This window comes from Arctopsyche grandis, chromosome 11 (assembly GCF_051622035.1).
Source record: "Arctopsyche grandis isolate Sample6627 chromosome 11, ASM5162203v2, whole genome shotgun sequence".
NCBI classification, from domain to species: Eukaryota; Metazoa; Arthropoda; class Insecta; order Trichoptera; family Hydropsychidae; genus Arctopsyche; species Arctopsyche grandis.
Window position 1 is genome coordinate 801,259 of NC_135365.1, and position 13,715 is coordinate 814,973.

General features: G+C 33.9%; 2 protein-coding genes across 2 annotated transcripts in view; one reads left to right on the forward strand and one right to left on the reverse strand.

Annotated features, from left to right (window-relative positions):
• LOC143919146 (uncharacterized) overlaps positions 1 to 13,715 on the forward strand; it is a 1,208,594-nt gene that overhangs the window by 114,475 nt on the left and 1,080,404 nt on the right. The window lies entirely within an intron of this gene.
• Positions 3,420 to 4,121, reverse strand: LOC143919233 (uncharacterized). Its single transcript, XM_077441444.1, has one exon. It carries the CDS (start codon positions 4,119 to 4,121, stop codon positions 3,420 to 3,422), a length of 702 nt encoding a protein of 233 aa, XP_077297570.1.

The window sequence follows — 13,715 nt, forward strand, 5'->3', positions numbered from 1 at the left end:
ATGGGCTAATGTTAATAAACTTCCCTTCAATATCCTAAAGTGTCGGATCATTTCTTACTCTCGTTCTCGTTCTTCTATTAAATATCCGTATAAATTTCATGATTCTCTTCTTCAGAGAGAATTATTTATATCTGATCTGGGAATAGTCTTCGAAAATAGTTGGAGTTTCAACATTCACATTGAGAATATCTGTGATAGGGCAACAAAAATCCTTGGATTCGTAATCCGTAATTCGTCCGAACTAGGGCTCACTGCAATTCGTCTCTTATATTGTACATTAGTTCGCAGTGTGCTCGAGTTTGGCTCCATTATATGGTCTCCCTATCAACTTCGTTACTCTCTAATGTTGGAACGAGTCCAAAGGAAATTCCTTAGATTTTTATATCTGAAGACATTTGGATTTTATCCATATCTGTTCCCTAGTGCCTTTGTCTTGGGATCTTTGGGTTTCAACTCCCTGGCAAAGAGAAGAGATTTATTTCTTGGGAAACATTTCGTAAAATTACTTAGAGGAGAGATTCACAATCCCGCTATCCTGGAGAAACTAAAATTCTGGGCCCCGGAAAATCATAGAGTTTTAAGAAAACATGATATATTTTTGCCAATTAGGGCTAAATCAAACGTGCTCATGAACTCCCCCCTCTCGAGAGCTGTTCGACTCCTTAACTTACTGGCACATTACTTGGACCTATTCGATGCCAGTTATGTTGAGGTGGTGGAACACATCCTAAATAGCACGATATAAATTTTTCAATCTTATTTCTTTGTTTTTATTTTGTGTACATATTTTTTACTTGATTTTTATTATTTTTTTATGATGTTTTTTTTTATTTATGGTTTTTATTATTTTTTATGATGTTTTTTTTATAATTTTTATGATTTTTATTATTTGTATTATAATCACATTGACGCTTTGGGGCAACCTGTCAAGTCTCTGTGGTATTGATTTTTTTAAAATAAAATAAAATATATATATTTACTTTATCTATGTACGTAGTAACAATAGATGAAGTTTTGTGATCATGCGAAAATTCGAACTCGAGATTTTGACTGATTCGAACTCAGAATCGATTACTGATCACGTTTTAATGATCTAGAAAAAATGTGTGTGTGTCTGTATGTGTGTCTGTGTGTGTGTCTGTGTGTGTGTCTGTGTGTGTGTCTGTGTGTGTGTCTGTGTACTTTGGGGATTTTTTCAACACCGTTAGTCCTATCGAACCGAAACTTAGTATCGGTTAATGAAATTCTTATAGACACTACGTAAATTTTTTTCAAATTTTTAAATTGACCGGAAATGGTACCTCCCCTTATAGGTGTCCTCTTTTTTTTAAGTTTTTGAATTTGATTTTCTCCCAAACTACTAACTGAATCGGACTGAATTTTTTTTACGTGTACTAGAAATAATAATTTTTATAATTTTATATTTTTTAAATATTTTTATCTGAACCGGAAGTAGTACTTTTACTCTAGAGAATCGAGGTTTTTTATGTTTTTCTCAAAAGCCTTTTGATTATTCGAACTGAAATTTCATATCGATCAGTTTGAGCTCAATACCAAGTTATGTATAAAATTTGGTAAGCGTCCGTCGACCGGAAGTGGCAGTTTACTCTTGTTCGATTTTTCTTCCACTATTTTTTTCGACCCCTTAAACATGTGTGGTCTTCACGAAAAAATGCAAGTATAATTCTTGTATCAATGTGATTAAAATAAAAAAAAAATCACTAATTTCAATAAACCGGAAGTGGGATTTTTTCCCTTCCGGAAGCATCCGGAAGGAAGGTCAAAATGTTGTTAAAAATAAAAAATAAAACCATCAAATTTAATGAACCGGAAGTGGGATTTTCTCCTATTAGAAAGGTCAAAAATGTTGTCGCCTGGATCCTGTCCACACCCCTAAACGTATTAAGCTGAAAATTTATATTTGTGTTGTTTATGTACTAACTTAGATTTGGTAACGTTTTGGTCAGAATTCGTAAACCAGAAGTAGTATTTTTTTTAAAAACAATGTTTCATTATTTTTTCATTATTTTATATTGACCTTTTAAATTATTTTAAGCGTCTTGATATTTTTTGTGTATAATAGAGATAGTGATTTTTAGTAAAAATAAAAAATAAAACCATCAAATTTAATGAACCGGAAGTGGGATTTTCTCCTATTAGAAAGGTCAAAAATGTTGTCGCCTGGATCCTGTCCACACCCCTGAACGTATTAAGCTGAAAATTTATATTTGTGTTGTTTATGTACTAACTTAGATTTGGTAACGTTTTGGTCAGAATTCGTAAGCCGGAAGTAGTATTTTTTTTTAAAACAATGTTTCATTATTTTTTCATTATTTTATTTTGACCTTTTAAATTATTTTAAGCGTCTTGATATTTATTGTGTATAATAGAGAGAGTGATTTTTAGTAAAAATAAAAAATAAAACCATGAAATTTAATGAACCGGAAGTGGGATTTTCTCCTATTAAAAAGGATAAAAATGTTGTCGCCTGGATCCTGTCCACACCCCTGAACGTTTTAAGCTGAAAATTTATATTTGTATTCTTTGTGTACTAACTTAGATTTGATAACGTTTTGGTCAGAATTTGTAAACCGGAAGTAGTATATTTTTTTAAAACAATATTTCATTATTTTATTTTGACCTTTTATATTATTTTTATCCTCTTGATATTTAATGTGTATTATAATTATACTGATTTTAAATAATAAAAAAAATTTGAACAAAATCCGTCAACCGGAAGTAGAACTTTTGTCTTGTGCAATTATTTGCATATATTCGCGCTCAATTTGTATCGCTATCATAGTTATTAGTTCAATATTGAATTTTGTTTTGTAACCTTCTTATATTCCTCAAATACATAGATAAAGTCATGGGTTGGTCACACCCGAATTTTTTTTTTATCACTAAATAACTTTTGCACTAATGGATGTATCTTGGAGATGGCCTTCCTCGGAAGGCAGATGAAAGAAGCTCTGGATATGGCCTTCCTCTGAAGGCAGATGAGCTGCTGATGATATGCTAACATACAGAAGATGTCTCTCCCAGTAGAAAGTTGAGATGCTGACGTCCAGAAGATGTGTCTCCCAGAAGATAGATGAAATGCAGATATTCAGAAGTTGTTCCTCCTAGAAGTCAGTTGAGATGCCGACATTCAGAAGATGTCTCTCCCAGAAGACAGATGATCTGCCGTCACTCCCAGAAAACGGATGATGATGTTTAAATCAGGAGATTGACTTTCCCCAGAACAGAAATATTGATGACATCCGGAACAATGACCTTCCCAGACAGATGTGCTGTTGACTGGTCTTTTTCCGAAAGCAAGAAATGTTGAGCACTGGAAGTTGACCTTTGTTAAAAAGGGCAATGATGTGTTGAGATAAAAATATTATTCTTTTTCAGAACATGATGATAAGTTGTTGTCATCGATGGGAAGAACAGCCAATTTGGAAATGGCCCTTCTCGTGATTCCGTTTTTTGTTGTTAATTCTGCTACTCTGATTAATCCGTCTCCGCCTGGATAGATTTGTCTGACTGCCTAAAGCCCATGCAGTTGTTGGCAGTCCCTCTTCTTTTATCACAACCAAATCTCCAATTTTTATGTTGTCTTTTTGTTGTTTCCATTTATTTCTTATTTGTAATGACGAAATGTAATCCAGTGACCATCTATTCCAAAATTCAGAAGTTGCCTTGGTCATCTGAAGATATTGATGTTTGATATTAGTGGTTTCTATTACTCTTGATTGAGGAATGGCCAATAATGGTCGTCCAATTAAGAAATGACCGGGAGTCAAAGGATTAAGGTCTTTAGGATCATTTGATATGGGTGTAAGAGGACGGGAGTTTGGACATGCTTCTATCTGTGCAATTACAGTTGCCAATGATTCGAACGTTAAATTTACTGAATTTATTATTCTTTTTAGATGATACTTCAATTGTTTAACGGCCGATTCCCAAATACAACCCATGTGAGGTGATCGAGGCGGAATAAAATTCCATTGAATGCCTTCCGTAAACGCATAACTAATTATTTGATTAAAGGAATTTTCCGAAAATAAATTCTGCAATATTCGTCCTAGTTCTCGATTGGCTCCGACAAAATTTGTCCCGTTGTCCGACCACATGATAGCTGGCTTTCCGCGACGCGCGACAAATCGTATAAAATAATTCAAAAACGCAACTGAAGTTAAACAACTTCCATGTGCACTGCTTTTGTTACGAAACAGATAAAAATGCAAACATAACATTTGGTGATTTTGGAGTTTCTCAAAGTTCCATTCTTAATTGCAAATGGACCGGCATAATCAACCCCGGAATGATGAAAAGGAGGTTTTGGAATTATTCGAGACGATGGTAAGTCACCCATCAATTGATCTATAATAATAGGTTTACTCTTAAAACACGTGATACATTTACGTAATAAGGAACATTACGTAAATGTATCACGTGTTTTCCAGAGTAAAACCTATTTAATCTCATTAGAATACAATATGATGGGTGCCTAAATGTAATTCAGGATATCTCGAATAATTAACGTTGTTAGTATATGTTTGGAATCTATTAAGATTGGATGTTTCTGTTCTTCGGAGATGAGGGCGTTTCCTATTCTACCTCCTACTCGTATTAAATTTTTTACAAAAATAGGATTTAGGTTTAAAATTTTACTATACCTTGATATTGGATTTTTATTTAATAAATCCTTATATTCTGTTGGAAATGATTGTTGTTGAGCAATCTTTAATATACTTATAAGGGATTCATCCAATTCTAAAACCGATGGTTGTCCTATTATTTTGCACTTGTGTTTTTATTGAAATACATTCTGCGAATATAAGATACTGTTCTTAATAGTTTTGATAAAGAAGAATATCTAGAAAAGAGGTCAAATTCTACTGTGGTTAAAAATGATACTATCTTTTTCGTTTCTGGAATTGTCTCTGAAGGATAAATGTTAATACTTGGCCACTTTTCGTTAGTTTGGGTTAACCAAGTTGGTCCTGACCACCATAATTGATTATTTATCAAATTTTCGGGAGAGATGCTTCTTGAAATCATATCTGCAGGATTTTCGGCTGATAAAACATGTTTCCAACAATGGTTTTTTGATAATTTTTGGATTTCTGATACTCTATTAGCTACGAAAGTATTCCATCTATTCGGTTCTCCGTGAATCCAATGGAGAGTGACCATTGAATCCGACCAGCAAACTATTTTTGAAAATGAACGTTTAAAATTTATTTTAATATAATTTACGAGATTTGCTAACAATAGAGCGGAACATAATTCCAATCTAGGAATCGACAATTTTTTTAACGGTGCAACGCGTGATTTTGAACATAATAGACAATATATATATATATATATATATATATATATATATATATATATATATATATATATATATATATATATATATATATATATATATATATATATATATATTGTCTATTATGTTCAAAATCACGCGTTGCACCGTTAAAAAAATTGTCATCATCATTTAAAAATCATCATCATTTACAGCCATTCGCCATCCACTGCTGGATGAAGGCCTCTCCAACACGCTTCCACTCGTCTCTGTTTTGCGCAACACTCATCCATCTCATTCCGCACATTTTCCTAATTTCGTTCACCCATCTTCCTTGCGGTCTTCCTTTTACTCTTTTGCCTTCTCTCGGGTACCATTCAAGCACTTCTTTTGTCCACCTTTCGTCCATCCTCCTAGCTACGTGACCCGCCCATTGCCATTTCAATCTCTTCACTCTATCCACTATGTCCACTACCCTTGTCATATTTCTCACCCACGTGTTCCGCTTTCTGTCTTTCCTCGTTATGCCAAGCATACAGCGTTCCATACTTCTTTGAGTGCATTGGATTTTATTTAGCATCTTGGCGTTCAGTGTCCAAGTTTCACATCCATACGTCATCACTGGCAAAACGCATTGATCTAATATCCTTTTCTTCAGGCAGAGTGGCATTTTTGATTTAAAAACAGCATTCATCCGTCCAAATGCACTCCATCCTAATTTCATACGTCTCTTTATCTCTTCATTTTTACTACCAGACATGTCAATTATTTGACCTAAATATAAATAATTATTTACTACTTCTACTGGTTTATCATCTAAGGGGATGCTATCAGGTATGCAATAACTATTGAACATTAGTTTAGTCTTATCTACGTTAATTTTTAATCCTACTTTTCTACTTTCCCTGTCCAGCTGTGTTAGTCTGATAAGTAGGTCAGCTGAATCACGAGCTACTAAAACTATATCGTCTGCGAACCGAAGGTGACTCAAAAAGCGACCATTGATGCTTACTCCGGCTGTATCCCAATCCAAGTTCCTGAAAACTCCCTCAAGCACCGCATTGAATAACTTGGGCGAGATTGTATCTCCTTGTCTTACTCCTTTTCCTATGCTAAATCTATCTGTACCTGAAAAAATTTTAACCGAAGCTGTGGCATTCTTATATATTGCAGCTAACAGTCCCACATAGGGTTCCGGCACTCCCTGTGTTTGTAGAGCGTTAAGTACTGCATTATGACTAACTGTATCGAAGGCTTTCTCATAATCGACGAAACCTAGGCACAATGGCCGTTGATATTCGTTGGCGCGCTCGATTAGTTCGCCAACTACTTGGAGGTGGTCCATTGTGCTGAAATTTGCCCTAAACCCTGCCTGCTCTATAGGTTGGTTCTCGTCGAGGATATTCTTCAGCCTTTCTGTAATAACCTTCGTGAAGAGCTTGTAGACCGCTGAAAGTAAACTAATGGGTCGGTAGTTCTTGATATCGCTTTTGTCGCCTTTTTTGTGTATTAAAATGATAGTTGCGTTATTCCATCCTTCTGGTATAGCTTGGTTCTGGATGCATTTGCTGAAAAGCCTAGCTAAGATATTAATTAGGGGGGGGCCGCCACATTTTAGTAAGTCAATGGGAATATTATCTTCCCCTGGGGTTTTATCGTTTTTTGCAGTTTTTAGCGCGGCCTCTACTTCGCTAGGCAATACTGCAGGAACCCTTTGGCCGTGTGTCGATTCCGGAGCGGGAAATTGACCGTTGTTGTTCTCGTAAAGTTTTGCATAGAACGTATAAACTCTGTCTATGATCTCTTCTCTATTCCTAATTATTACTCCGCTCTCTGATCTGATTGCGATCATTTTGTTTTTGCCTAAGAAAAGATCTTGTTTGCACTTTTTCAGGCTACGGTTATTCTTAATGGTATTTTCTATTAGCTTGCTGTTAAAATCCCTGACATCCCTGACTATTCTCTTCTTAATTTCCTTATTTACTAGATTGTATTCTTGCTTATTATTATCCCTATCTAACTTCCTTTTATGCTTAATTAGATTTTTGGTTTCCTCTGAAATTTTACTTAGCTTAATCTGTTTCCTGAGTCCAACTAATTTCTTACCTGTTGAGGCTAGAACCGAACTAATTACAGTGTTCAATTCCTCGATGTCTGCTTCTGGGTTTAATTTCCCGTATCGATTTCCAAGTTCGAGTTCGAATTCCTTTTTCCTAGACCTTAGTTGAGCGAAATCTGGAGAGTTACTGCATCCTTTTATTAATTTCCTACGTTCGCAATTTATATTAATGGCCATCTTGGCACGGACTAATCTGTGATCGCTACCTATATCTACTTTACTTAAAACACTAACGTCTTTAACGGAGTGCAGGGCATTTGTTAGGATGAAATCGATTTCGTTTCTGTCTCCTTTAGGACTCTCCCAAGTCCACTTATTGTTGGTGTTTTTCCTGAAAAATGAATTAGTGATAAAGAGCCTGTTGTGTTCTGCGAATTCTATGAGGCGATCGCCTCTGTCGTTTCTTTGGCCGGTACCAAAATTGCCTACTGCTCTTTCTGTGTTTGCCTTTTGTCCTATTTTTGCGTTAAAGTCGCCCATGATTATTTTAAAGTGGTGGCGGCTATTATCGTATGCGCCCTGTAGTTTTTCGTAGAAGTCTTCTATTTCCTCGTCTGGGTGGCTAGATGTGGGGGCGTACACTTGGAAGATTTGACAAGTGTACCTGCTCGAGATTCTTAATACTACATAGCATATACGTTCCGATATGTCGCTTATTTCTATAATATTTCTTTCTATTCTCTTATTGATAAGAAACCCTACTCCTCCTATTCTACCATTTGGTAGCCCTCTCCAGTAGAGACAGTTACCACTTTTTAGGATTATTTGGTTTTCCTGTTTTCGTCTTACTTCGCTAAGTCCTACTAAATCCCATTTGATACTTTCTAATTCATTCTCTAATGCAAGCACACTTCCTTCACTCGATAACGTTCTTACATTGTACGTGGCTAAATACAGGTTTCTATTAGCTAAGCTATCATCCATCGTCACTCTTACCTTGTTGGAGGTTTGGATATTATTTTTCTCGCATTTATCCAAGATGTGTTGAGAAAAAGGCGGTACTTGAGAGAGATTTATATATATATATATATATATATATATATATTGAACATAATGGACAATCTTCATATTGTTATGGTCGCTCCCCACCTGATATATTATAAATGTATAAACGGAGGGCTACCGATGGTGCACTGCGTTCATTCATTAATATCAGTATCAGTTAAACATTCAATAGGTGATGTGTCAATCACCAAACACCAGCCGGCAGTCCCTCTTCTATTTCTTCAAATAAAGGAAAGTAAAAGCAACAGAAAGGAGTCATTATTACCACAATCACACATTTTTCCACCATTCTTTATTAAACATGCGACGTTCTTCTTCAATTCTTCGTTTTTTATTCATTCTAAAAGTTAATAGAAAGTACTAAAATTATTACAGAGTAAAAATACAGTATTTTGTGATGTTATGTTAAGTTGATTATAATTGATTATTAGGAAGATTATTTGATATTGAAGATTATGTAATTGATTATATTGGAGTAATATTTAATAGAGGCACAAGAATTGTCAGAAATATTATGGTTTTCTAAATAATTATCTAACAATTTCTACGGAAACAATAAGAGTATCTATAATTCTCTAGGTCCTAGAGAATTATATCTATTATATATAATTATACCTAGAGTCTAGGATATATACAATATAATTAAAAAAAATTGGAAATACCTTGAAGACGTAAAGGAAGTAATTTCTTTGCAAAGTAGCACGAAGTAACTATCCGTGTTGGCCAGTCGAAAGATACTCACAAAATGGTCAAAAAAGGCTGAGGGATTATTTTTATTTTTTATTTTATTAATTGAAAAATCAACAGACAGGATGTACATAGATATGTATAAAAAAACAAATAGTAAATAAATAATATATGTAACATCCGAGTCCAATAATAGATTTTTACAAAAATGAAAAAGATAAATATAAGGAAATATATGATTTAACATCTGGCGAATGGATGGTTCACAATTGAATTACCATGAATTTAGGTAAAAAAAGCCCACGTCGTAGGACTTCCTGCGCTAATTCGAATCGCACGAATTGCAGATGAGACTATCCGCACACAACCCAACCCCGTGACAAGTCACAAGTCGATAAATGTGAATGCATTATAATAAATTATACTCACGGATACATTATAATACATGGGATTGTATTATAATCACTTCACGGATATATTAAAAAAATGAATAAACACTATTTTAAAAAAATTGAAGGAAAATAAGTAATTTGGAAATAATCACGCGGGCCACATGGAATCGCGTTCCGGGCCGCAGTTTGCCCAGGCCTGCTGTAACCAATTCTCATCTTCTTGAATGATAGATTGCACATCAGATGACGAGTAACCTTTCGATGTGCACAGATGCAATTATTAAAATCGTAATTATTAAAATTGAGTCGGATCTTTCTGGCGAGTTTAATAAGGCAAGATTCGGAACTTATCGAATCTTGCCTTAGTAAACTCGCCAGAAAGATCCAACTCAATTTTAATAATTACCATTTTAATAATTGCATCTGTGCACATCGAAAGGTTACTCGTCATCTAATGTGCAATCTATCATTCGAGAAGACGAGAATTGCGTTTAAAGCTGCCATCCAGTTTATCTGTCGTTTAGTCTGTCTGGTGATTGTCGAGCGCTTGCACCAAACCCAAATTAAGTTTTGAATCGGACTCCTTTAGATTTCGCTATTACTTCCAACAACTTCAAAACTGTTGAATTTATTTTAAATATGGAAGCCAGATATCATCATGATATGTATAATGAACGTATATCAATGCATTATCTGGTTTCTGATTCAAATATAGAAATGGTAAAAATTATTCATTCGCACAATAAAGATTTAATGAACGTAAAAAATTTGGGTGGTCTTACACCACTTGAAATAGCCATTTTTAAGGGCTACGTAGAGATCGTTAAAGTGTTCGTGCCTCAGAAAAATGATTTTCTCCTAAGTTGCGCATATTTCTCGAAATCAATTAATGAAAACGCTATCGATGAATTAAAAAAATAAAATTATCAAAAAAATTTAAATAAACTCAAAAATAGAAAATCTCTCCTACTTATATCAGCCTACTATCAAAGGAAATGATAAGATTTATAGCAAGTAACGATGCTCGTATTAATCTTAAGAACATTTTCAATAGTACTTATGTATATAAATTCGTGTTTTTTGCAAAATGGTGACAACGTCTATGACATGTATGGTTTCACTAGAACTTATTTTGAAGCTGCTACAGAATGTGGCAAATGTTATCAAATTTTTGTTAGACAATGGATGTGACATTAATGCTGGAAATAAATATTTGAGAACACTTTTACACTATGCATTGCAATGTAACAGTGTAGATATGGTTGAAGTTTTGAATGAAAAGGGTGCTAACATTGATGCGAAAGATAGTGATGGAAATACACGACTATATTTAGTCTCGAGAATAAATAGGACAGATATACTTAGACCCTTTCTCGACGAAAACAGTGACATAAATTCGACTAATAACGAAGGTGAAACCCCTCTCGATGTACCTAGAGCTTTAATTGAAAGGGGTGCTAACATTGATGCGAAAGATAGTGATGGGTATACACCACTACATTTAGTCATGAGTTTTGTTTTTTTTAATTATTCGGTAGTAAAAAAATGTTTCTAGTAGGTTCAGGCCAGGTTACTATTATAAATCTACATATATGTTTCGTGATTTTTTTTGTTTTCTTTTTGCAATTCCGACTAGAGCTTATCGATTAGACATCGCTTAGGGGAGAACATCTTTCTTCTACTATTTTTACGACCCTTTAAATATATGTGTTCTTCACGAAAAAATAAACTAGTATAGTCCTGGTATCAATGTCATGTAAACAAAAAAAAATTTTATAAACCTTATAAAAATTTTTATAAATTTTATAAAAAGTTGAATTTTTTCCTCTTAAAAAAAGTTAAAAACGTTGTGACCACACGATTTTTCCACTCTACTGAACGTATCGAATGGAAAATTTGTGATTTGGTGAGAAGTCGTAAATGTGAAGCATTTTATTTTGATCATTTAAATCTTTTTGATATTTTATGCTTATATATATGTAATATATGAACGTCACAGCTAAACCTCTGCCAAAACGTATACGAATATAATAACAAAAGAAAAAAATTATATATATATATATATATATATATATATATATATATATATATATATATATATATATATATATATATATATATATATATATACTGTTTGCTACCAATGTTTCCTCTAGGCAAATATACGGTTTTAAGTCTCTTTTTAAGAAAATTTATTTATTAATTAGTTAATTAATTAATTTTTCTATTGGTCTTTTATATTGTTTATATGTAGATAGGTAGTTAGGTAATTTTTATTATTTTTTTCATATTAAACAATTAAATATAAATATTAAATATAATATATTTAAAAGTATTTGATAAAAATTCGACTGCGTGCGGATCGGGCACAGGACCGACACATTTATTTTTATTTAATAACTTAATATTCCAACACCCATGCTATGATATTTACAACACTAGTAATATCATATTTGTAGTGATATTAAGTAATAATAAAAAAATTTTGAATCAAATCCTACAGCCGGAAGTAGAACTTGCCTTACTGAAAATCCATAATATGTGAATTTCTCTACATTAGCGCTCAAACGAGAACGTTCTAATAGCTGGTATGTGTGTTTCATTATTGAATATTGTTTCAGTCTAACAACCTAAAGTTGGTAGAATTACTTTCTGAGTTTGATACAAGTATGGAAAAATATATCAAGAGAGTTAAACGCGAGACTGATAGTTGGTTTGTGATTTAATGATAATAAATCTAAGCAATAATATACAACATGAATTTGATGGTAAATGTAATTTAAAGCAAAATTTTCGAAATGACAAAAATTGCTAAATATTTTTCAATAATCGATACCCCGGACGAAAGTCATATTGAACAGCTCTGTGAACAATACTGTGATTACTAACCAAATTAAATTAAATTGTAAAATAGAAAATGATCAGTAGATCAGTAGCTATTAAAATAGATATAAGATGTATTGTGAACATAATTTCGTAATAATAAAAAGCATTTAAAAATCAAAATATTGAACAGCTCATATAAACCATAAGAGTTGTCGCTTTTCGTAAATTTTGAGCAGTTTTTTTTAAATCACAATCGAAGGTTAGAAAAAACATTTTGGGGGCGGCATTTCTAAGAAAATATACCGCATGCAAATTAGTTCATATGAGAACTAATAAATGTCTTATGTCTTAAATGGCATATATTTTATTTATGTAATATATATATATATATATATATATATATATATATATATATATATATATATATATATATATATATATATATATGTATATATATATATATATATATATATATTATTGCTGTCGGTTCCCTCATCACTGAGGATCGTGACTATGATGTGCGGTCAACCAGCTGCCTCCATTCAGTTCTAAATTCGGCCAGGCGAAGACTTGCTACCGTGGAAGCGCCCGTCGCTGCAGATACTTGGTCAGTCCAGCGTGCGGGGGATCTGCCTCTGGCTCTTCTGCCTTCGACGCTACCAACCACAACCAACCGCTCCAGGCTCTCCTCACCTCTTCGTGCAATGTGGCCGAAGAACTGCAATATACGTTTCAGGCATATTGTTGACAATCTATCCTTGATTTTCAATTCTTCAAGAATAGACACATTCGTGCGTTTGTCGGTCCAAGGCACGCGCAGTAGCCGTCTCCAGGACCACATCTCGAAGGCATCGATTCTCCGTCTATCCGCCGCCTTCATGGTCCACGTCTCGACACCATAAAGGCAGACAGAAAAAAACGAGACTCTTCACGAGACGGATTTTGACAGCAGTTGTAATGGCTCTATTCTTCCAAATCTTCGTTAGTTGTAACATTGCCGATTTTGCTAATGTAATCCGGCGCCGTATTTCCAATTCGCTGCCGCCGTTGTTAGATATGAGTGACCCCAGATAGACAAAATTATCAACCACATCTATACCGTTTAAAGCTGATTTGTTGTTTTGCAGCTGTTGGTGACGGTCAATTATCATAATTTTTGTTTTGGGGCGGTTTATCTGGAGGCCAAGCACATTACTCTCTGTCTCAACACGACGGATCAGTTCGGCCATTTCTTCATGATTATTAGCTATGAGCGTTGTGTCATCCGCATACCGAAGATTGGATAGTTTTTTTCCACCAATGGACACTCCACCCTTCCAACCATCCAGTGCTCTACGCATTATATACTCTCCATATATATTAAATAGGTCTGGAGATAATATAC

Bases quoted from the DNA above. Each gene is read 5' to 3' on its own strand.
- LOC143919233 (XM_077441444.1), bottom strand. From the start codon at position 4,121: ATGTGGTCGGACAACGGGACAAATTTTGTCGGAGCCAATCGAGAACTA.